The following is a 24,456-nucleotide window of genomic DNA, read 5'->3' as shown; positions in this document are numbered from 1 at the left end:
GCTGCTCTGGCTGTTCTGCATTTCAAACACTGTGTCTGACAAGGCGGATGGATGTAGAGTACATGCACCTTTGTCTTTCCTGTGCCATCGTGACTCTGGGGTCCATTTTGTTTTGCTGCCCCTACATTTGTTGTTTTCACGCTCTGTTGTTTGTGCACAGCTGGAGGGGGCTTGTCAGGCCTGGTGTGTGGCTGTGCAATGCCAGTGAGTTTGCACATGCGTGAACCAGATCTGAATTTGGCCTGTCCGTGTGCCTGCCAGCACTTGGGTTCCCCTTCACCTCGCCCATTGCCTCGGAGAATGATTTACAGACTCACCTTGGGGCAACTCCAAGAATGATTTTTACAAAGCCAAATAAGGAAACAACAAGTCACGCAAAACTCTTTAACCAACTTCATCCCGAGCACCTTTCCGTGCAATCGGTGGACTCCTCACAGTTTGTTCACTTGCCCCAGCTGCATTTTCACATGCTAACACGGCCGTGTAACCAACACGTTAGTAACATAAATAGCCTTGAGCAACAGCCATCCAACTCAGCAGTGAGTGCTGCAGGGTCAGGCTCCCCGATGCATTCTCTGGGACCGACGGTATTTACAAAAGGACAAGAGGAAGCCTTAGCCGTTCTGGTTTGAAAGAGCTTCCCACAGCTCTATCTGCTGCTGCATTACCCTGCGAACAGCCAGCATGAAACAAAACCTCAAGCCAGAGCAGTAACTTCCCCAGCTTCCTGAGCAGGTATTATTGCAAAGCCCCTGCTATGCGATGCCCATTCAGATCCCAACAGCGTGCACCTGGGGTCATCCTGGGCAAACTCCTCTGCTGCACGGACATTTAGTTAAAGAGACGGAGGCACCTGGTTCTGGTGAGACAAGGGGGCCCACAACGGGAAAATGAGTCGTCCCAATTAAACAAAACAGTCCCCATGGGGGGCAGAAGGCAACTCAATGGACTCCACTGAAAATGTGAGCATTGGGGAATATATTTTTACATTTCTGTTTTTACAGTGCTGAGCGGCAGCACCATCCCGTAACTTGGCATTTCACTGTGAGACTCAGTCCCTGCGTGGTCTTCTTGGGACCGGTTGTTATGTTGCGTGGGGAGAGGGATGGAGTGAGGGTCACACTCAGAGGCGCTAGGGAGAGTTGCAGGTTGGTTCTCATTGCTATTAGCTCTCTTGCTGTGGCACCCCAGGGCCCCTGTCAGGGATCGGGGCCCCAGTGCAGCAGGCTCTGGCCAGAGAGCTCACAGTACAACAGATGAACGGACAGACAAATGCAGGGACAAGTAACGGCACAGCCTGGTGCCAGCCAACCAGAAGGCCTGCCACCGCCCGACAATTCTGGCTCTTCCTCATCCGTGGTGGAACCTGCTTCCTGGCCTGTCATGCCTGACCTCAGCACAGAGGGTCTCCTGGGACAGACGCAGGAGAGAGCTCAGCAGAGCACAGAGCTCACCCAGCTCCTGCTCGTGTCTGCTACAGAACAGGCGTCATTCGGGTATGCAGGTGACAGCAGTGTGGGGCTGGTCCCCACGTACCCCTGAGCTGGGCCTGCTCCCCAGGACCAGCGCGTGGGGCCGCACCTCTCCCCAGCACCGGGGGGCTGATGTTTTTAGCTTTTTGATATTTTGATGGAATCTTGAGCCAAGCCAAACTTTCCCCTGGCGTCCTAGTTTTAATCTTTTAACTTGGGTGAATTTGAGCAAAGGAAAAACGTAGGGTGCGGCTCTGGGAAAATCTCCGAGTAATGAGAAGCAAAGAGCTGGGGAACAGACTCCCTGGGGGAAGCCCCGTTGCTTGGGCAGTTATAACAGGACTGGACACTGATCCTGGCCAATGCTCTGCAGTGCCTCACTCACCCTGACAGCAGCACCTGCCCAGAGCTAGTATGAACAACGAGCTCACTAAATCTCACAAAACACCCCACAAGCAGCAAAAATTCCTCCAGTGGAACCACACGGTGGTGAAGTGATGTGCCCAAGGCCAAGAGTGAGTCAGTGGCATAACCCAGAACAGACCCTTGAATCTCAGCTCCCTGTTCCCTCTTCTAACCACCTTGGCTGCCACTTGTAGGAACTTCACCGAGTTATCAAAACTCGTGTCACTCTCGAGGCCATTGGGTGCTTTCCAGTGTGTTGGAAATGTGGAGTAGGTGGTAAAAGCAGAGATTAGTCAATAGCTTTGAGCATGAAAGGGAAACTCAGCAGTGTTTTCATATTCTGATATGATCATGAACCTCAAACCTCACCTCCCCAGCCTGTGACCCGGTGTCCGCTCCTGAGCGGACCCCACGCCCCTCTCCAGGACGGTTAGCACGGAGCTGGACATAGGCACAGCCACGCTGCCCTCGTTTATCCTCACCCCCTGGTAGGCGGTGGGAGAGGGCTGGAGGAGTCTGCAAATGGAGAAGTGATCCAGCCCAGCACATGGCTAACCCATGAAGACGACTGCGGGATATGCAGAGGGCCGGGGCTGAGGAACAGCAAAATCTATCTTGTCTGCTGCCTACACAGGGCTGGGCAGCTTAACCCGCAGGGGAGTCCAAGGTCCTCTCCTCTTTCCTTAGTCTGACACATCAGCTCCCTGTAGCAGGATGCCGAGCCCATGTCCAGGGAGGTCTGGCTCGTCCTGGGCAGACAGATGGGAGGTGTCACATGTGGAACTAGAGGACTCCCAGAGTCAGTATGTGAACAGCTGCAGATACGGGGTATGTCTGCAGTGCATGGCACTTGCAAATGGCCCAGGCACATCCAAAACATATGTGCCTGCGATGCTGCCAAAGGCATGAGCCATGTCTGGAACACACGTGCTCGCCCTGCCGCTGAACGGCCCCAGGCCCCCGGGACTGCAGGTGCCTTTTGTGCTGCTGAATGCACAGGACAGATCTGGAAAGAATGCACCTGCTGCTCCGCAGAACCTCATAGGCACCTCTGAATCTCAGGCCTCCCGTGTGACAGCAGTGTCTGAAACACGTGTGCTGGGAACACTGCTGAAGCTACCTGACCCCTCTGGCTCTGAGCACACCTTGTGCGCAAACCCTGCCATGCTGCTGAACACAGGGTGCACCGTCTCCAGCAGAGCTCTCTTCAATTCATGGGGAAGCCAGTGGGTATGAGTGGCCATGGATGGGGGTGGGGGGCTAGGAGCAGCCCTCGATATTTCCTGCCAAACAAGCTCCAGCCCTGCAGCATCAGGCTGGGGTGTGAAACCAGCACTCTCAGAATGAGTGTGCTCCACAGCTGCGATTTCTCTTTAGTCCATTTCATTTTCTTCTAAACTGTGCACAGCCTCCCACAGGCCTCTCAACCCACTGCCCGGCTGGACATCACCGGCCATGCTCTGCTCTCCTAGTGCTTCCCCCTTCTGCATTTCTCTTCCTAAGGCTTTTTGTTTGAAGGGGTTTGCCTGAAACAGGAAGTAGCAGAGTGTGTGGAATGTTTCAGGCCTTGCAGGACTCTCTAGTCATCACTGATCAGCTCTGACTCAGGGGGCAGCTGTGAATTGACAGGGGACCAGCAGCCAGTCCCAGGGGAAAGCAGGGTATAGCAGGGCTGTTGTAGCAAGTGGAATTGTGCATAGCTGCTGCCTCATCCTTTGCCCTCCTGCTGCCACCACCCACAAACTCCACGGTACGCAGCCTGGGCCCGAGGACAGTGAGTGCCACTGCTCTAGAGCTGGGCTTGCAGGGTTCATTTTCCCATTCGTGTCGTTTCTTATGGGCTTGGGACCTTGCCCTGCATTTCTCAGCTCCTGGGTCCCTGCAAAAGCCCTGATGTTCCTGTAGGATTTCCAGGCTCACTTTGCAGGAGCTAGTTTCACAGCTGGGCTGGGTGAGGAGCTGAATTTAAGGGGCTCATCTGCAGGGGGCCAGCAGGGGCATACCCAGGAAAATGGGGACATTCAAAAGAGAAATTTCCTGCCTTCAAGATCTCATCTAGTAAGTTCTGGAATCGCCTCCTGAGGAGGGCAGTGGAAGCCTCATTGCTTAAGACATTTACAGGTACCCAGGACAAAGCCCCAGCGGACCCAATCTGCTGCTCCAGGAATGGGACTGGTTAGCTCTTCTCCTTTGTGGAGTTCTGCAAGCCAGTGACCTGAGCTCAGCCCAGGAGCTGGCTGAAGTTACCCATCACGGGAGTACCCTGGGGCTGACATCTGCTCAGTTTCTCTGGGCCTTTTCTGTCTCATTCTGTGTATTTACAAATGAGGCACAGGTGGGAAATTCTCCTCCTCCCTGAGTTCTTCTTGAGTTTCTGAAACAGAAACTGCCTCTATCACATGAAGACTGCTGCACTGCTCATCACCCGCAGGAAAAACCCTCCAGCCAGGGGCTTGGTTTGGATTCATTTTGCAACAGAAGAACAAAGCATTCAAATAAACTCAGTGACCTTACAAAGCTTGAAGTACAAAGCCAGTGCCACCTGTCCAAATCAGTCCTAGCATGCTGGGCATGAATGAGGCACTGTGGCATGGCCAGACCCACACCCCAGTGTGCAAGAAACCCCTGTTCAGTGCCTTAGATCTATATGCTCGGAGGATCTCAGAGAGACCACTTTGGCTTGGGCTGTAGGATGCCACCCAACACTTTACCCTGAAATCCGAAAAGCCCAGTGGCCCCTGCCAAAAAACATAAATGCCAAGATATCTTCAGAAAATCCCCAAAGCCTGCTGTTTAGAACAGGACATTTAAACACAACCAAGAGTTTAGGAAGAACTATCACACCTCCTGCTTCAGGGCATGATCTGACCTCTGACAACTGAGGGTCAGAAAGATTCTCTCTCTGGGGGTGGCTGATCTCATAACTTCAGGGTTTCTTGCATCTTCCTCTGAAGCAGCTGGTACCGGCCACTGTCAGGGATGGGACACTGGACGAGATGGCCCATAGTCTGATCCAGTCTGGCCATTCCCACACCCTTATGTAAAATCATTGTTAAGAGTCACTGCATGCACTAGACAATGCTGGCCTGTCTACATGGGACCGAATTTCTCCCCCTGGCAGGATGGATTGATTTAAATTATGATTTAATCACCAAGTGGAAAGCTGCAATTTAAATAATTGATTTTAATCAACTTTTCCATTTGTACTTCAGTTATTTTCTAAAGCAAGGTGCATTCTCATTTGTTGATATAACCTTTAAAATATGTAGGTTTGCTACGAAATAGAGCCTTTGCACCAAATCTGGTACATCTTTTTGCTACCAAGGAGTGGCCCTATACATATATTTATTTAAGCACAGCACATAGCTTAATATTTTCAGTTTCTTATTACTTACTTGTACATTTTACTATGTTAGAAAATGGTGGCTAAAATATTGCTTATTTATTAGATCATTTAACTGTTTGCTCATGATTTGTGTCAAGCTGCTTTAGGATGGTAACTGGAATTTAAACAAACACATCAGGAGATCAAATTATTTTATTAAACAAAACAAGCTCTTAGTACAGTACATGACCAACTGTGCCATATTTATAAAAGCTTGCTCTCAAAAGTTGGATGTTTTTCCATTAATTCTTTCTTTATATAGAAAAGCAGCCTTTAACTCAAAAGTTTTGAGACTCATGGATTCAGCACATTTAATTTTTATAATAAATTGAAACCTAAACAGATCTTGTATTAAATTCAGATTTCACTTTAAACTGGTTTATTTTTAAAAAGACAGACATTATAATTTAAATAACAAAATAAAAACTTTTTTTTAACCATTGATTTTTCTCCACCCTGCCCGCTGGGCATGAGTTGTGCTTTTCCATTCTATTGTATTAGCAAAGGGACAGTTGTCCAAGGGGTGGGTAAACTATTTGGTGCTATTTTCTTTTTTCTCTAAGTAGCAGTTTTTCATAGAAAAGGTCTGAAACAAATCATGCCAGGGACACTTGGAGGAAATACCCAATGGCTGTTGACAAATCAGCCACAGAGGAGTGGGCGGAAACTAGAGAGATGTGGAAACAGCAGAAGAGCTGTGGTGTTACACTGACGCCCCCTCAGACGTCATACTGAGCTCAGCCACCCAGAGGAAAAACAAGGGTGCTAGCGAAACCCACAGAGATCACTGCTTTCTGCTCTCCTAGCTAGGCACCTGCGGACAATGCGGGTCCCAGGATGGCACCAGGTTTCGCAGCACTGACAGTGGGGGTGTTGGTGTCCCTCTGCCTGCAGATATATGGTAAGCCATCTTCATCCCTTAATCAGCAGCCAGGTTCTTCCCTACTTCTTAAATACTAATCTAGGGGGTCTCCTACTCCCTTCCCTCCTCAGCGCTGTGATTCACAGCCCAGGGTTGGGGTTCGGAGCTTCGCTAGGTGGGCTGGGGGCAGGGGCAAGTGTGTGGAACCTCTGGGATTTTTAATATTTCATTCATATTTATTTGTACCCCTGCTTTCGCATAAGATTTCTCTGGGTGACACTGGCAGGGCGGCCGGAGGGAAGGGGTGTCGATAGCTTGTCCCTCACTCTCTCCTCTGCTTGAAGTTCACATCTTCAACGCCTGAAATCCCCATTTGTCCCTGTACATCGTCTGTCTCCATTCAAGGAATGCTAATCTGGACCCCAACTCCCTGTGAACATGGCCCCTTGTCGCTGCAATGACCCTCTGTGAAGTCAGTGTCACCAGCCCTCCTGAGCTTTGCTCACCAGTGCTGGTGCACCATGGCTTCAGGAGCAGGTGGTGGGTTCCTATTTGTTATTGAACAGCAGCTGCTGCAAAGGAGGTAAACAGGAAAGCAGCGACTGCCGTTAGCTGATAATATTTTGACATTGGACCAGGAAATGTTATAGCTCAGAAGACACAAGGTGTCTGGAGTCCAGAGGTCTTCCCCCTCCACCTAGCAGCAGGATGGCTGGATGCAAGCTGAGAACTAAGGCATTATACCCAGGGTCCCAGAGGCAGTCTGTGACAGAGTAGGAAATTGAACCCAGGTGTCCTGAATCTCACCCTAACCACTGGACCAGCCTTCCTAAGGTTTTGTCTGAAGGGTAGAGTCATTCCCAGATGTGTTCCTCCTCTGAGTGGTCTTACTTGCCATTGTATTCGTGCTTGTATTCGCTACACCAAGGAAGATGATGTCCCTCCACAGCCCACAAATCAAAATACCCAGGGCTTGCCCAGCTCAGTTGGATTAAACCCGCAGCAACTTCAGAAAGGAACACAGTGACCAGAAATTCTTTCCAAAAAAATTCCATGGACAGTGTTTTGTCTGGTTAGAAAATCCATTCTCCACGCCCATTCCCTAGAATGCCACTCTCACCTGGTCAAGGCTAGGAACTGGGTTTCCTCTGACTGGGATTTTTCTGAAAATCTCTCTGCATTTACCATAATCGGTCACTAGCAAGTACAGCACTTCTGTGTCATTTCAAATAACTGTCAGGTGGTTCTAAGTTCATCAAACTAGTGTCAGATAACCATTCCTCAGTCAAAGAGGGGGGGAGAGGATAACATCAAACAATTTAATTGTCAAGGCACAGTCAAAATATTAAATAAATATTCTTCACAACACTTCATGGTCCAGTGACTGATCAAGAGACTAGGATTTGTGGACCTGGGTCTATTCCTGGCTCTGCTACTTATTTCCTGGGTGATCTTGGGCTAGTCCCTTAACTTCCATTGGCCTCAGTTTTCCTATCTGCAAAATAAGGATACTGATTAGAGCTGGTCAGGAATTTTTCAACAAAAAAGTTTTTACCACTGAAAAAGGTGCTGATTTGTCAAAACTGAAATTGTGGTAAAGAGCCAGTTTCAATGAATTTCCCAACTCAGAAACCTGTGAACATTTGTTTATAAATTTTCAAGATGGAACCACAAGTTGGTCCTTCTCACCTCTGTTTTTTTTTGTTGGCATTAATAAGAAAGAAAGAAAGAAAGAAAGGTTTCACAAGTTCCTTGCTTGCAGTTTCACTCTGCGGCTTTCGTGTTAAGCATGGACAGCACCTAATGGATATTTTAAAAGTCACTGAAGGTGGCATGAGGCTGAGCTGCTGGCCCCAGGCATTCAGAGTTTAACAGTCAGGGTATGACCACTGAGAGTTCAGCACTCTGCTTAAAATGTTCTTTCCGTTTCCTTCGAAATGAGCGAGCCCAGGTGCAGTGATGGAGTCAAACACGCGCAGCTCACACTGAGCCCCCGGGAGGCTTGAGGACACCATACAGGGCAGCAGGAGAGACTAGGGGGTTGTGGACCATACGGCTGGCATTGCAGTCATGACTCTGTTCATGGGTTACTTATGTGGGGCTCTGAAGCTCAGGAAGGTTCTACTGGGGTGGAAGGTGGAGCAGCAGAAGACAGAACCTGATAGAAAGAGGGAGAAAGCAGAGCAGCTGATGCAGAGATGATGTAGCTGCTCCTGGGGAGGTGATATTTATGGACTATGACCCAATACTTTGCAGAAGCTCCCAGGGGGAGCAGATTTCATCCCTGTTGTTGTTTGTGGAGAGGGTCTGTGTCTTCTCCATGCTAAGTGCAGAGGAGACAGTCAGTCGGAGAAGGATGCTCTGGGCCCTGCTAGAGGATGAGTAGAATGAAAGGGTTGTTGCTTCAAATGCTGGGTTTCCAAGACAGACTGGAACTTCCCCGCTTTCCTGTCCACAGTGACATCTCCCCAGACCCAGCTCTGGAGTGTGTGCTGAGGTGAGCACATCACTGCAATAAGACCACACCCCACAATGCACCTGGGCCCCTTGGCTCCTCCCCAGGACTGGCCTGTTGCAAACTCTCCCTTTTGATTCCTTCCTGCAGGCGAGAGTCTGTCCCAACCAGGCAAAGTGCGATTTGTTGCTGACATCATAAACCACGTACTGCACTGGACGCCCGGAGTGAACCACTCCAGCGACACGTTGTATGAAGTGGAATATAAGCTGTAAGTACCCAGGACCATAGGGAGATGAAATCTCCTCTAAAACCCAAGTCACAAGGCATATTTCACATTTGCTTTACACTTGCTCTGATATTTAATGTGCAAATCAGTTCATAGAAATCTTGTGTTAACTTTCCAGCAGCCCTAATGCTTCCCACACCCAGAAAGTATTTCATTAAGGAGTGACATTCTCCCCACAGGTATGGTAAGTCTCCCTGGATGGCTGTTCCAGACTGCACTGGGATCTCTGGGCACTTCTGCAATCTGACCTACCAGACAATGGACCCTTCTAAACGCTACTATGCAAGAGTTAGGGCAGTATCTGGAAACCGCACCTCTGGCTGGACCAGGACGAACGCTTTTTCCCCAAAAGAAGGTACCTGGGGTTTTCCCATCATTTTCTCTTCTGGACCCTAAAATCTATAGCCATGAAACTGCATGCTGTAAACTTGACTTAGCTGTTAGCAAATAGCTTTCACGTGCTTGGTGTCAGAGCTATATTTCTGCTTAGCTGGGGAGCCTGGCCCCTGCCACATGATTACTCAGGTCAGTAAGTGCTAGTAATGACAGCTGCATTCATAAAGCACTCGCAGCCCGTGCTCTGGCCAAGGTGCTCAAGAGCGTCCGGGGGAGAATCAGGGTGGCAGAGCTCATTCTGACAAACTGTTTTGGTTTAGTTTGAACAAACCTCATGTGACAGGGGTTAGTCACGTCACTAATGCACTACTGCCAGGGGTGAGATGCTAGGATGAGGAGGGTGGGCTAAGAACTTGGATCGAATCAAATCGAATCAGAGAGCAGAACTTGAAATGCATGTGGGCCAAGTGCTCTCTGACACTGGGCTCCTGTGATTACTTTAAGAACTAACCTCTGTGAGCGGCATAAGAGAGAAACAATTCTCACAGATTCTGTATTATGTTTTTCCAGTTACTCTGCGTCTATCAGATGTGAGTCTGTCTGTGACAGACAACACCATCCACGTGAGCCTGCAGCAGCTGATCCTGAGAGTGGGGAATGAGACTGTCTCATTCAAAGACATACAAAAGTATGGTAGACAATACAGAACGTATGTCAAGCGGGCGTCAGACAATCTCCAGGTAAGACAGCCAGCACTTGTATCACCCAGACTCCATGGGCTGGGGGGCAGCGTCAATGGCCTTCATACTTAGAACTGGTTGGGATGTTTTGAACAAGACATTTTTAAGTTGAAAAATTGCCATGATTTAAACTAATTTTTTTTTTACAAAAAAATCAATATTGAATTTTTTTTTATAAACAATAAGTTGTGAGGTTTTCATCGACACTTGTACTGGAATAGATCCCAAATCCATCACTGGGATATTTTGTTGAGTTGGTTTTCGGTCAATGAAAAAAATGAGAATGAGCATTTCAAGTAAAAATAAAAAGAATTTCACAAAAAAACCAAAACATTTATTGACCATGAACCGTAAAATGAAAACAGCTTTGAAAGGGCAACATTTTTTAAGAGAAACATTTTAAATTTCTGACCTGCTCTAATACGGACAGAGAGTGAGACACGGGCCAAGGAGTTCTGTGTTCAGACTTGAAGGCAATCCAGGAATCAGGTGCAAGTAATTGCAATAGCACCTAATGGCCCCACCCTAGAGCAAGGCCCCATTGCACAGACCCAGAGTAAGAGACAAACCCCATTTTTCAGATGGGGCTCTGAGACCCAGGGAGATAAGTGTCTTGCCTAAAGTCAAGGAGGTCAGTGACAACACTGGCAATAGAACCCAGGAGTCCTGAGCTGCTGCCCCATGTCCCAGCCAAAAGGCGATACTTGCACCCTCAGCTATCTGCACTGTTGGAAAAGTGGGAATCTCATGAGATCAGCTGCTCACGGGAATGTCTGGCTATTCCCAGGACATGCCCAAGCCAGCCGGAAAACAGGCCCAGTTCAGACCCAGAACCACATCAGGTGAAGAAACTCCCCAGGTTCTGGTCTGCAGCCTCAGCCCAGGCCGCTCTGTGCTGGTCACTAGTGCCCAGCCTGCCAAAGGTGACAGTCCTTCTGGTGACTATTTCAGCAGGTGCAGGTGGAGAGGAGAGAAGAGTTTGACATCCCCATGCTCCTGTGGGGCGAGCAGTACTGCATCAGCGTAGAGCCCCATGTCGTCTCCAGGCCAGTCCCCTCCATCCGGACCGAGGAGAAGTGTGTCACGATCCCCAAGAAGGATGGTAAATGGACATGCTGGGTCTATTGGTCTGTTGTTACCACCTGGGTGGGTCTGAGCTCCACCCATCACTCCGGCAGAGCCACTGCTGGATATTTCCCTGCCTGCTCCTCAGCTGCCATGCAGACCCTTGGGGACCACATGCTGCTGACATTCGGTTCAGCAGCTTTTGGGCTGCTCTAACTCACGCCTGGGACTGGGTCCAGTGCAGAACAGCTCTCAGAATCAGAGAGCTGTAGCCATACCCTGATGCCTTCCATTCCCCAGATCCTCCTGTGCACCACGTGGAGCTTAGACACAAGGGAGACTGCCCCAGAGAGTGCCCCCAAGGAGGATGCTCTTGAGGTGGTATTGAGCCTCCCCACTCGAGGGACCCCACCAGGACACAGCAGAGCCACGTCCTGGGAGGTCAGGGGCATCCAGCCTCCGGTCCTGCTGCTGCTGCCTGTGCATAGCATATGGCAATAGCCACTGCGCACAGGGACAGGCGGAGAGGGAGGAGGGGCTGGAGGAATTTGTGTGGGAGGGAAGAAGAGATTGTGGTGATGTGTCCCTGGAGAATAAAGCTACTGAGGAGCCCCAAAATCCTATAGCCAGGCCATATACATGCCCAGAGATCCCCCTGTCACACATACACAACCCCCCCCCCCAAGATATTCCCCCTCACGCACACACGAGCCCCCCAGAGATCTCACGCACACACGAGCCCCACACTGATATGTTTTAAGCACATAAGCCTGTGAAATGTTACAAAGCCCAGATGGCACATTGGAGGGCCAGTCTAATCTAGGGTTCCCTCGGTGCTGGGGGTGGGGGGGAGGCTCATCCACTGAGCAAAGGACCCAGAGATGCTTTGCCACTGATTCACCAAGCGCCTTTGAGTGAGTCACTGTTCCATTCTGTACCTCAGTTTCCCCACCTGTAAAAAGGGGGATATTCCCCTATTTCACAGGAAGGCTGTTTGTGACGTCCTTGGGGCTCCTCAGATCGAAGGCTCTAGAGATGGGCACACCTTGTTTGTCAGAGCCTCAGCACGGTTCACGTCCCCTCTCTCTGAGGGCGCCATATGCGCCGATTGCCTGATAGGCAATGGCAGTGTGACTCAAGAGCCGTGCTACACGGCGTGCTAACTCCAGTCTGTTATTCCTTTCCAGAGAGCACGGGGATTATATCAGTCAGTGTTGGCATCTTTCTCCTCGTTTTCTCAGCCATTCTTCTCCTGGGCACTCTCCTACTCTGTGTATATATAAAGCAACCTGTGAGGACACCAGCCATACTGGTAAGCCAACCAGGCGCTAATGGCCACATGAGCATCGCTCTGACCCTGGGCGTGCCAGGGTCCCTCTGGCGTAGTTTTGCTAAGTGCAGGGGGCAGGCAGATCCCTGCCCCACACGGCATCGCCGGTCTGCGTGAGCACAGAGCTTTTCGGTTCCCGGCTGCGGGAGCCGTGTTCTCCAGGAGGCAAGGTGCTGACCCAGGACTCAAAGGCCCCGGGTCTAGTTTCAGCTCTTGCCACCAGTCCACACTGCTCCTGCTTTCCAAAGTGCCTCTGTCTTCCTGCCCACTTTGCGGCACCCTGGGCCTAATTATCAGACATGCAGAGCCTGGGTGGCTCCACAGGGCGTCAGCAGGAGCTGGGGCTGCTCAGATCCACTGCTGCAATGGGTCCAGCAGCCGAGCGCTGCCCCCGTGGCCAGTGCTGGTGTGGGTGTAGATATGGGGAGTGAGTCAAGTAGGGGATGAGGGAACAAAGCCAGATAACCCGTCTTTCTGCTTCTTTCCGCCCCACCCAGAAATCTCTCCTAAAACCCTCTGGGTCAGAGCACGAGCACTTCCCCTTCGGGGCCAGGGACGTGGTTGTGTGCTTCGATGAGGAGTTAATCCAGCAACTCTCCGTGTGCCAAAAGGACACCGTGCAGCACCACAGCACAGACAGCGGCTCCAGCCTGGCACAACAGCCACCAGACAAGGCTTGCACGTTCCTGACCTTCCCGGATGACCACGAACACCTGCTGGAGCTGGAAGGCCTAGCAGGGGGCGACAGCAGTTGCACCAGCACTGACAGTGGCATTTGCCTACAAGACTCTTCCTCTGGCCTCAGCCAGTTCTCGGGCTCAGAGAGCCAGGACTACAAAAGTCAGCTGCCAGGGAGTGACGACAGTGGCATAAGCCTGGCGAGACATTCCCTGTGCCTGACGCTCTCCTCCAGTGGCAGGGACTATACATCTGTGGATGAGGGGCAGGACCAGCGTGAAAGAGAGCGTGACTGTTCCCCGCTGGCCAGGGGACTCAGCCAGGAGGCTGTGGAGTTTCGTGGGTACCTGAAGCAGACGAAGGGTACAGTAGAGAGGCAGCAGGACAGAGCTGAGGGACAGCTGCCCACCCAAAGCCCTGGTGGGACAGACGTCACGCTGGAGATGGGTTACTCTGAGCCTGCCCTAGCCAAAGGCTATTTGAAGCAGGTGTCCCCAGGGCTCGCCTGCGGCAATGCAGACACGGTGCTCGCTAGGGAATCAGGCTCCCAGGGTTTTACAAGCAGGCTGGAGTGCAACAGCTCGAGTCTGCTGAACTATGGGGCATTGGGCATTTCTGTGCCCTCGAAAGCCCTTCCCGAGCTCCCCAAGGTGCCCTTTGCATTGGGCATCTTCAACACAGACCTGCTGGGCACCCTGCCTCTCATCTCCAGCTTACATTCAAATGAGCGGCTCTGCCTGGAAATCGACTCTCCGAGCCTGCTGGGGTCTGAATGCAAGGACAGTCGCCTATAGGCCAGGCTGGGGCGAGTCTGCTCCTGGACTGAGTGACGTGTCACAAGGGGAGCTGCGAGCATAGCAGGCTTTCTTTGTAGGACTTGTTCTTAACTACCTCATGTAGCGGTGTCTCTGTGGGGGCAGCTACTGTGATAAGCTATTCCCAACACCATGAAAGTCGTGCTGACATCAGAACTGCTGAGCTGAGGCAGCTGCTACCTGCCCCCCATGCACAAGCGCAGCCTCCATCAAACAGAGCCGCTGGCCAGGGCTTTCAGGGCAGAGATTCGCACACTCTTTCTCCCACCCATTCCCACTCAGACAGAGAACGTGTTTCTCCCCTGCTGGAAATATATAAAGTGTCTGTGGGGAGAAAAGGATAGAGGCAGTAAGTTGTATTACAATGGTGCAGCATTTCTGCATTGGACATTAGTCCTGGGGCCCAGAGATATCCTTTTCCTCTCCTTTCTCATGCAAGGGCTGTTAGCAGCAGCAAGATCCCTGACATATTTATGAGCGTTGTGTGTTGACTATTGGAAATGTTTTGCCTCTTTCGTTCAAAGAAATGTTATTTAATTTTTAAATATATAAAAGACAAATGGTGTTATTTCTTTCAGTGTATCTACTTGTGTGTGAGTATTAAAGCCACAGTTGGGTTTTCCCTTCTAGGGAGCAGGGAACTGCAACATTGTGCAGTTACTGTGCACACGAGAAAGAGAATTTTTAGATCAGAACTGAAGGAACAGGAGCAAGATAGTCAGCTCCTCTTCTGCGGTTCCACATAAGCTGGCAGCAGTGGAATGCAGTCTTCCCAAGCGAATCCTGTACATTTGGAGTATTCGGTGACAAATCACCAGCAAAAGGGAATGCACCAATTGTTGTGTTTATACCCGTGCAAACTGGGCAACTGGGACAGCACTGAGAGTCAGCTTGTGTTACACCACTTCCTCCTGCAAAAGAGACTTGCTGGTGCTTAACTGGGTGTCAGCTCCCTGACAACTCCAGTCTGTTAGCCCCCAAACCATCTCCCTTAGGTCTATCCAGGCCCTTCCTTTGCCTTGCAAGCTAACAATACATGCACCGAAGTCCCCTTGAAGCATTCCCCTGTAGACCCCTGTGTGGTGAACGCTCACAGTAATACCAGGTTTGCTGTCTCCAAGGGAACAGTGTACACAGCTTGGACAACTCAACTCTGGATCAGCTCCTATATAACACCACAGCACTGAGATCCATTTATAGTGAAACCACTCATTAGATTAAAACTGTAGCGCCGGGGATTAAGGGTAATGGAAACGGGATGGTTACGTATAAAACAAAACCATGACATGCTTTCTAAAGACTAAACTTAGCAGCTAACAGACGTTCATCTCACCCCGTTTTAGCCAAGCCTGACTGAGATCTCGGTTTCATGACTGTACATGCACTGTCCATTTGCCTCCTCAGGTGCCAGACAAAAGGGGTCTTTCTGCCTTGCTGTTTTATCCCTCAAAGTTCATTGTCTGCCCTCAGAGATAGGGCAACTGCCTGTGGATCATTCTCCAGTGTCTTGTCTCCCTCTTGACTGCCCAGCCTCCAGGAGACGTCCCATGGAAATAGGGCTTCCATTACAAAGCTCAATTTCCATTCCAACAGAGCTGCACCTCCTACCTCCTGGCTGGAAGAAACCTGTTTTTCTCTTGGTTGGTGACAGCCTTTGAACGGTATTATCAGCACCTATACTCAACTCCTTAAATGACATCCCTCCACACATCTCATGCTGATGATGCACATCAGCATGACATACGTCTTCTATTAGAGCCCTCACATGACATCATCGATGGACTCTCCCCATGAAAGAGGTGTGCTAGGCGGAGAGTGTTTGTCAGGCCTGGTAGGAGTGGCTGTTACCCAACAGTGAACCCTTTGACCGTTGGCAGGGAGAGATTCTTAAGGTCACAGCAACCCCTCTCCCTTCTGAATGGGAGTAATTTTACCTTCATGTCACACAGATTTAATTGATGAAACAAGCTACAAAGCAATGGCACACCTCACCCCATTTCCACTCTTCTTATATTTAGAAATGGAAACAACAAAAGGTCAAAATGTGTTTTGTTGTGGGTTAAATTAAACTCCTACCAGGGCATTTCAGGAATTCTCCTAGAGTCACCCAAATTTCACAGAAACTTCACTGTGGGTTTTTTCAGTAAAAACCGGTTACCTAAACACAAGCTGATGAGTAGGACTTTGGAGTAATACCATGAATCAGCTCTATTAGTACAGTCCTTATCGGAACAACAGGAAGTTTCCCCTTGTAACATTCAAGTTTAATTTCTTTTTCAAACTGTGCAGCATTTGGCAGAGGGCTGGATGAAACTGTTTCTTTCAGTGACAGTGTAGAAGTTCCTCTAATGAAAGGAGGAACTGACCCAACTCAGTTCTAGAGGAAATTCCACCAGTGTTGCACATTTTCCTATGTTATCAAACAGCTAGAGCCATGGAGGATAGTTACATCTGACTTTTGCAGGAAGTTGCAACTAACTCATGCCAGCAGCATTTCTGCCTATTTTTGCCACTTCCAGCGGGCTTACTTCATAATTTAATTCCGGCGTTGGCTAAAGAGAAATGCTAATTAGGGCTCATTTTTCGCTAGCACCTTGAGTGATCTCTTTATGGCAGGTTTCCACATATGGAAAAGACCCTCCCCTAATGGAATAACGACATAACCATATATACCCACATCTCTGGTATGTCTGTCAGTGCCTGCCCCTGAAGTGCTCTCATTTGAGGCCTCCTCTCTTTTCAGCCAATCAGGTTGCAGTATGTAAATGATTGTGCTTACTCTTCCCAACCAACAGGACTACACATGTGCAAATTCCTTTCAACCAACAGGCTTACAGTGTGCAACTAAATGTGGATGCTTACCAACCAATAAGATTAAAGTATGTAAATATTTAAGGGGACCTAGAAGTACAAGGAGAATCTGCGGCTCGGGATACCTTGTGTCCAATGTCCCAGGCCCACCATTCAGCATGAGCTGTATGTAGTGCAGCCACCCGAGCAGGGAGAAGGGGGAGGGTACGAGAAGCAGGACAAGGGGACAGGGAAGAGAAGACAGGAAAGGGAGTGGCCTCTGCTGTTACAAAGCCATCAGTCATCGCGCTAGGATAGATGGACAAATTAGGCAGACAGACGTGCGCACACAAATACAGGGGCGCAGCTCTATGCAGGGCTGGAATCCAGCTGAGAACCCTGTGGGAGTCCTTTATCATTTAGTAACCTCCCACCCCCAGAGGCAAAGGTGGATATTAGAGCCAGCCTCATTCCCGCCTTGCAGAGAATAACACTGTCTCCCTGGGTCCTCGTACTGCGCCATCAGGCTATCTGTATCCATCCACTGTTTCCAGTCTCATACTTTGATTGTCAGCTCCTTAGGGCAGGGACCGACTTTTGGTTTTGTGTTTGAACAGTGCCAAGCACAGTGGGGTCTTGGTCCATGGCTGGGGGTCCTACGTGCTACATGATACAAATAATAAAGAATACCAATTTTAAGAAACACTTTTTCAGAGCCAATACCCCGAGGAGTTGGGGGGGGGAGGCAGGAAGGAGGCGAATTTCATCTGGCCTCACTAATCTGGTCTATAAGCAGGGGCGGCTCTAGGCACCAGCAAAACAAGGTGGTGCCTAGGGCGGCAAAATCTAGGGGGCATCCCCTGCGGCCGGGGGGGGCGGCAGGGTGGGCCGGCGGACCTGCCGCAGTCATGCCTGCGGGAGGTCCACCGGATCCCCGGAACGACTGGACCTGCCGGACCCGCGAACCGTCCGCAGCCGCGGGAGGTCCAGCCGAGCCACGCGGGACCAGCGGTCCCTCTGCAGTCATGCCCGCAGGAGGTCCGCTGCTCCCGCGGCTCCGGGGCACCTCCCGCTCATGACTGCTTGGGGCGGCCAAAAACGTAGAGCCACCCCTGTCTATAAGGGCTGAACACACTCCCTCTGGCTGGCTCCAGGCCCAGGCTGATACCAGTTTCTCAGGTGCAGGAAGTGAGCGAAAAAGCCACAGAGCCCAGCCCCCAGGTGCTGCAGCCAGTCTGTAGCTCTCCAATCACTTCTCTTGCACTTCTCTAGTCCTACTGCGCTCACGAGTATTTACACAGCACCCCACCCCCAGAAGGGGGCCATGAGCAAGGACAGCTTCTTCCCCCTGCTGCGACTTTTACCCCTTCTGTTTCCTGTTGATGTCCCAGCTCAATGCAGCTGCAGATCTCCTGCACTCTCAGACTTAGCACCCTTCTCGCAGACCTTCTCTTGTGGTTGTAGCTCTGCTCCCCTGCAAACCCTGCCGTGGAGCTAGTCTGTTTTGATTCCATTCTCACTCCTTCCGCTGAACTAGACCATTAGTTTTGATGTGTGTTTTTCTTTCTGACAAAACATGCCCTGTTCAAGAATCCCTTCCCTTCTGCCCTGCGCAACCTGCACGCAATCCCCGAGGGCACCTACCTGCCTAGCATAACCAAACTGCCACAGGGCACTTTCCTAGGGTTATTTCTGTGTTCTTGGGACAGCCGAGTGTATGCATTTGTAGCAAGTTAAAGGTGGTCACTCTTGATGATGATGATGTTTATTGGCAGGTTTGCATTGCAGTGCAGAAGAGGAGGTGTCACGAAAACTCTGCTTATGGCATGTGCCTATACAAACCCCCTGCAGCCCAAAGGATGCAGAGAATACACAAGTGCACAGAGCAAGGAAAGCTGGTTCTGCTGCTCCCTCCCTCATGCTGGAAACACTGTCATGGCTTGCAGATTGTCCCCAGCTCTAGTTCGTGAGCCTCCTCCCCGAAAAGTCTGTAGCGAGCTGAACGCCTCTGCAAGAGAGCACAAACGCTCTGCAGCTGGGGACGCAAGGGCATGACCCACGGTTTGACATTGCTGCTGGCAATGTAGCTGACAATCACAGATAACCTATTCTAATGCCCATACATTTCCATAGCAGTCACTGCACAGAAAGCACGTTCGCCCACAGTGGGGTGAAGCATGCCAAACCCACTGCCATGACAAGAAGTGTTCAGGTAGACAGAACAATGCTGTTACAGCTTGATGCCTCAGGGTCTTTAATGGATGGAGCATCCCCCTAAGGTAGGTCAGTGTTCTTCACTCAGGCATAAGGAGGGGAAATGCCGTTCCTGAGGTGATGGAGGGAGCCAATGCCCAGTGCAGGGGTAACTTGGGAGTCCTAGCTCCTTGGCCTTTGTTCCGGTGAATATTAAGGGACATTCACGTCCTGAACCGGGCAACCAGAAAACCATGAACAAGCATTTTGGGCTTTTCTGAAGTATTTGCTTTCGTTATTCGTGTTGTACAGCCAAATTTCCATGGTTGTTAATTTGCTTCACTAAAGAAGGAAGTTTGTTGCAGTCTCATTTTGTACAAGGCATTTTCCCCGTCTGTACAAAAATAACTATCAATTTCTGTGGCCCATCAACACATTCTGTAAACTTCTGCTTGTGAGTCTTCTACGTTCCCTGTTTATTTTGTACCATGCAAAGAGTTCAGCACAGGGCCCTGCCACCCTTCTTCACATGCACATGCTAACGATGAATGGGTCTTGCCAGGCACTAGATCCTGGCATACAAGGAGTTAATTGCCTTTACCCCAGTGTATTTTGCATGAGTGATTAGTGGTGGAAAGCTCACAACTCCAGCTCCAAAGTGTGAAAATACAGCTCCCAGTTCCAAACAAAATAACAGCACGTCCCCTTCTCTAGCACTGCTCCAGAGAGGATCTCAAAGTGCTCTCCAGACAGCCAGGAGCTAGGCCTGGCCATACTGCCGGCGTTATTATCACCATCTCCTGAGGGTTCCACAGCAGGATTCCTGACACCCAGCCCCCTGCACTAGGCTCCACTGCGACCCTGCAGGAAACAATTCCACAGCAGAGAACAGTGGGAACAGAATCGTTTTCCTTCCAGCAGCTCCCAAGCAGTGCAGTGTGGGGTTTGGCGCTGAAGAATCTCCCCAGACTCCAGCCGTGGTGCAGACAAGGGAAGCCGAGGTGTGCACTGGTGTCACTTATCCTCATCGCAAGCGGGAGGAAATTGAGCCGGTGCACATGCAGGTCAGCTAGTCTACACTTGTAGCTTGCACTGGGTGGAGCTGCGTCAGTGGCTGAAATCAGGGCTCGCTCCCAATACAGACATGGCACATGTTTCCCTCCCCACCCCAAGAAGCTGGGCACAGCAGAAGAAACTGAAGACGACATAGCAGATGGAGAAGTTTTTTGACAAACAAAAATTGCAACACTTTCATTTCAGTGGAAATGGAGCGTCTGCTTTTTGGGCTCCTTTTCAAAGAAACCGAGAACCCAGGAATTCCCCAGCTGTTGTGACCACTCGAAACTAGGAAGAACCCCACACCAAAGCCAAGCACTGTGGAAAACATGGGGGAGTCAGACCGGAATCAGAGTCTGTGATGGTTCCTGTTTGCACAAAGAAATTGCCCATCTTCTTTTGGGCCTGGGACAGACCAGGTTTGACCCGTGGTCCCAGTACCTTGCTCCCTGAGTCAAGAGAAGTGGAGAAAGCTGCACCCCTTGGAAGGAGGGAATGAGATGTGCTTAGCCAATTCCGTGCCACTGGAGTCACCAGGACTGTCCCCATGGGAGCAGGTCCTACAAGATTCCAGTCTAGTCCTCCTGGCCTGACATTTGGGCGCTCGGGCAATAGGGACCGGGGGAGTGAACAGAGCAGGGTGGGATCCCCGTCACTGGGCAAATGGCAAAGCAATCCTGAAAATAAAGGGTCTGGGAACAAAATTGTCTAGGGGCCTGCTTGATTTCACACCCAAAGAACACCCTGCCATCGGCACCCCCGCATGGGGCAGCCCTGCCTACAGCCAGCACACTGGCCGGGTGTACCTGCCCAGCAGGCTCATTAAGAGCAAGCTACTTTGGGTCACAGAGCAGTTGTATTGGGACCTGGTCATGGAGAAGGGAGAGCCAGGGCCGGCTCCAGATCCCAGCGCGCACTTGAGGCGGCGTCCCGCGGGAGGGTGGCAGGCGGCTCCGGAGGATCTCCCGCAGGCGTGCCTGTGGAGGGGCCGCTGGTCCCATGGCTCCGGTGGAGCATTCGCAGGCATGCCTGCGGGAGGTCCACCAGAGCCGCGGGACCAGCGGACCCCCAGCAGGCACGTCTGCAGGAGGTCCACTGGAGCCACGGGACTGGCGACCACCAGAGCGCCCCCCACGGCGTGCCGCCCTGCTTGGGGCAGGGCAAATCCTACAGCAGCCCCTGGTGAGAGCACAGCATGGAACCAACCATAGAATCATAGAACTGGAAGGGACCTCGAGAGGTCATCTAGACCAGTCGCCTGCACTCAAGGCAGGAATAAGTATTATCTAGACCATCCCTGACAGGTGTTTGTCCAACCTGCTTTTAAAAATCCCCAATGATGGAGATTCCACAACCTCCCTAGGCAATTTGTTCCAGTGCTTAACCACCCTGACAGTTAGGAAGTTTTTCCTAATGTCCAACCTAAACCTCCCTTGCTGCAATTGCTTCTTGTCCTATCCTCACAAGTTAACAAGAACAATTTTTCTCCCTCCTCCTTGTAACAACCTTTTATGTACTTGAAAACTAGTATGTCCCCCTCTCAGTCTTCTCTTCTCCAGACTAAACATGCCCAATTTTTTCAATCTTCCCTCACAGGCCATGTTTTCTAGGCCTTTAATCATTTTTGTTGCTCTTCGCTGGACTGTCTCCAATTTGTCCACATCCTTCCTGAAATGTGGCGCCTAGAACTGGACACAATTCTTCAGTTGAGGCCTAATCAGTGCGGACTAAAGCAGAAGAATTATTTCTTGTGTCTTGCTTACAACACTCCTGCTAATACATCCTAGAATGATGTTCGTTTTTGCAACAGTGTTATACTGTTGACTCATGTTTATCTTGTGATCCACTATGACCCCCCAGATCCCTTTCCGCAGTGCTCCTTCCTAGGCAGTCATTTCCCATTTTGTATGTGTGCAACTGATTGTTCCTTCCTAAGTGGAGAACTTTCCATTTGTCCTTATTGAATTTCATCCTATTTACTTCAGACCATTTCTCCAGTTTGTCCAGATCATTTTGAATTATAATCCTACCCTCCCAAGTACTTGCAACCCCTCCCACCTTGGTAGCATCCACAAACTTTATCAGTGTACTCTCTATGCCTTTATCTAAATCACTGATGAAGATATTGAACAGAACTGGACCTAGAACCGATCCCTGCGGGACCCCACTCGTTATGCCCTTCCAGCATGACTGTGAACCACTGATAACTACTCTGGGAACGGTTTTCTAGCCAGTTTCCAATTCTCTGTAGATGTGGACAAGCCCCTGCTCCTGAGGCCAGGGGAGGTGCGGCTCCCACAGCTCTGCTCCGGAGGAGGAAGTGGAAGTGCTCAGCTGTTACTCTGCGGGCAGCAGCTTGGTGTTGGAAAGGAAGTCACTTCCCTCGGATGCCAGGCTGAGGCCACGGGCAGGCCTGTGAATGGGGAATTGAATCAGGAGACTGGGGAAGACCCAGAATTTCCCACCACCCAACAGGCCTCGGTCACAGCAAGGGTTTTTCTGAGGGGAATCTCAGTCCCCTGGCCAGGCCTGGGAAAGCTGGCCAGCAGCAGGACAAAAGAGAGACCGGTGGCTGCCTGGCTCCCGGGGAGCAGCCTCCTCTTCTCCAAGCACTAGGCAGCAAGGCCAGTGGGAAAGGCTAATTGGCTGGTCTGCAGCCCCACAGCTGCCTGTCCTTGTGTCCTGCTCCCACCCAGGGACTGCGACACGCCAGGGCAGCAAGGGCAGCAGGGCTGAATGGAGACCAACCCATCCACTTTTCATCCCCTCTGGAGGCTCTTGCTGGGATGATCAGCTGTGCACCTCTGAGCTGGGTGTCACCCAGAGGAGTTGGCGAGGGGCCATCACTGCGCTGTTACCTTGGGCTGTCCCAGTCCGTCCGTTGGGCCCAGCTGTCATTTCTCACGTGATCCTGAGACAGCAGGCTCCTCCGGGCAGGGACCATCTCTGCCCTGCGTGTGGAGCACCTCGCAGGGGCCCGGTGTGCTACCGGGATACCAATAACGAGCAGTGAGAAGTGGGACAAGGAGATTTTTCCACTGGGGAATGGAGGGAGCTTTCCAAAAGCCACCCGCCCACCAGGCTGTAATGACTCTCAGCTGCTGAAGAGCCTGGGCCTAGCACAGGGAGGACAGGGATACTCTCTCTTCTCCGCCCTGGGGACCCAAACCAGGCTTCTGTCTGAGCACCAGTGCCAGGCACGGGGCCAGAGCCTGGTGAGATGCTGAAGTCCAGCCTGTTACTTGCACCACATTGCTGCTCTGATTCCTTCTTAGCTGCACACGCAAGCTAAGGCGGCCGCGTCCCAGCCCAGTGAGGATGGACGGAGAGATTGCTCATGTAATGGATAGCAGTGACCCGAGCAGCAAAGACACAGGGGAAACGGATATTGCTCACACAACCACCTCTGCAGAGCCAGTGGCCTGTCATGAAAGAGGGGAAAGGTTAGGTTACCAGTCTACGTGCATTTCTGGCAGGCAGCTTCACCCTGGGGTGCTGGTGGGAAAGGACTCTCCTTGAGAGTGCTGAATTGGGGTGAAATGGACAGGCTGTCTGGGTACAGACAGGCAGGCTAGCCAGGCTCTAGGCGGCAGCTGGGGGGCTGGGGGGCCCGGCCCCAGGGGGGGGGGGGGGCTGGTGACCCTGCCGCCTGTGCCAGTCATGCCGGCGGAGAGTCGGGCGGGCCGGGACAGGGACGACCGGCCGGCATGATGACCGCTGGTTGGGCTGTCCCGCTGGCTCCGCTGGACCTCCGCAGGCATGCGCAGCGCAGCTCGAGCCCGCCCAGCCGCCAGCCCCCGCCCGCTGCGGGAGGTCCAGAGAGGAGCGCCGCGCGCAGCGGATCTCCAGTCATGCGCCCGCATGCCGCTGGCTCCGCTCCCCCAGGGCGGGGCGCCGGCATGATGATTGCTTGGGGCGGCCAAATTTGTGGAGCCGCCCCTGCAGACAGGCAGGTATGTCCAGTCACAGAGGACAAGCCTGTTTCCCTGACACCTGTTCTCATGTGCATTTGCTGGGTGTTTTCAGCAGCAGTGGGACTGAGGAAAGAGGGACCTCCAGCTGCTTCCTCCTCCGGCCCAGGGGCTGAGGGCCCACAGATCACAAGGCCTGTCCTGTGCAGCCATTTAAGGGGACAATGGGTTGAGGGTGGGCTGTAATATTTCATGAAAAAGCAAGAGCCACCTCAGAGCTGCCCTCTCCCACCCTGACTCACCTGGCCTGGGCCAGAGAGCACGGCCCCTCATAAGAACATAAGAACGGCCGTACCGCGTCAGACCAAAGGTCCATCCAGCCCAGTATCCTGTCTACTGACAGTGGCCAATGCCAGGTGCCCCTGAGGGAATGAACCTAACAGGTAATGATCAAGTGATCTCTCTCCTGCCATCCATCTCCATCCTCTGACAAACAGAGGCTAGGGACACCATTCCTTACCCATCCTGGCTAATAGCCATTTATGGACTTAACCTCCATGAATTTATCCAGTTCTCTTTTAAACCCTGTTACAGTCCTAGCCTTCACAACCTCCTCAGGCGAGGAGTTCCACAAGTTGACTGTGTGCTGCGTGAAGAAGAACTTCCTTTTATTT

The 24,456-nt window shown here is 51.3% G+C and overlaps 1 protein-coding gene across 1 annotated transcript; it reads left to right on the top strand.

Moving 5' to 3' along the window:
- Positions 1-5,961: 5,961 nt before the first annotated feature.
- IL10RA (interleukin 10 receptor subunit alpha) lies at positions 5,962-14,379 on the top strand. The gene is made up of 7 exons (XM_039496029.1): positions 5,962-6,163; positions 8,730-8,850; positions 9,048-9,223; positions 9,775-9,944; positions 10,896-11,046; positions 12,197-12,321; positions 12,837-14,379. The coding sequence occupies exons 1-7, from the start codon at positions 6,100-6,102 to the stop codon at positions 13,809-13,811; spliced, it is 1,782 nt and encodes a 593-aa protein (XP_039351963.1). The 5' UTR covers positions 5,962-6,099; the 3' UTR covers positions 13,812-14,379.
- Positions 14,380-24,456: the final 10,077 nt, after the last annotated feature.

The sequence above is a fragment of the Mauremys reevesii genome, linkage group 12 (assembly GCF_016161935.1).
Source record: "Mauremys reevesii isolate NIE-2019 linkage group 12, ASM1616193v1, whole genome shotgun sequence".
Taxonomy (NCBI): domain Eukaryota; kingdom Metazoa; phylum Chordata; order Testudines; family Geoemydidae; genus Mauremys; species Mauremys reevesii.
This window is presented reverse-complemented; position numbering and strand designations above follow the sequence as displayed.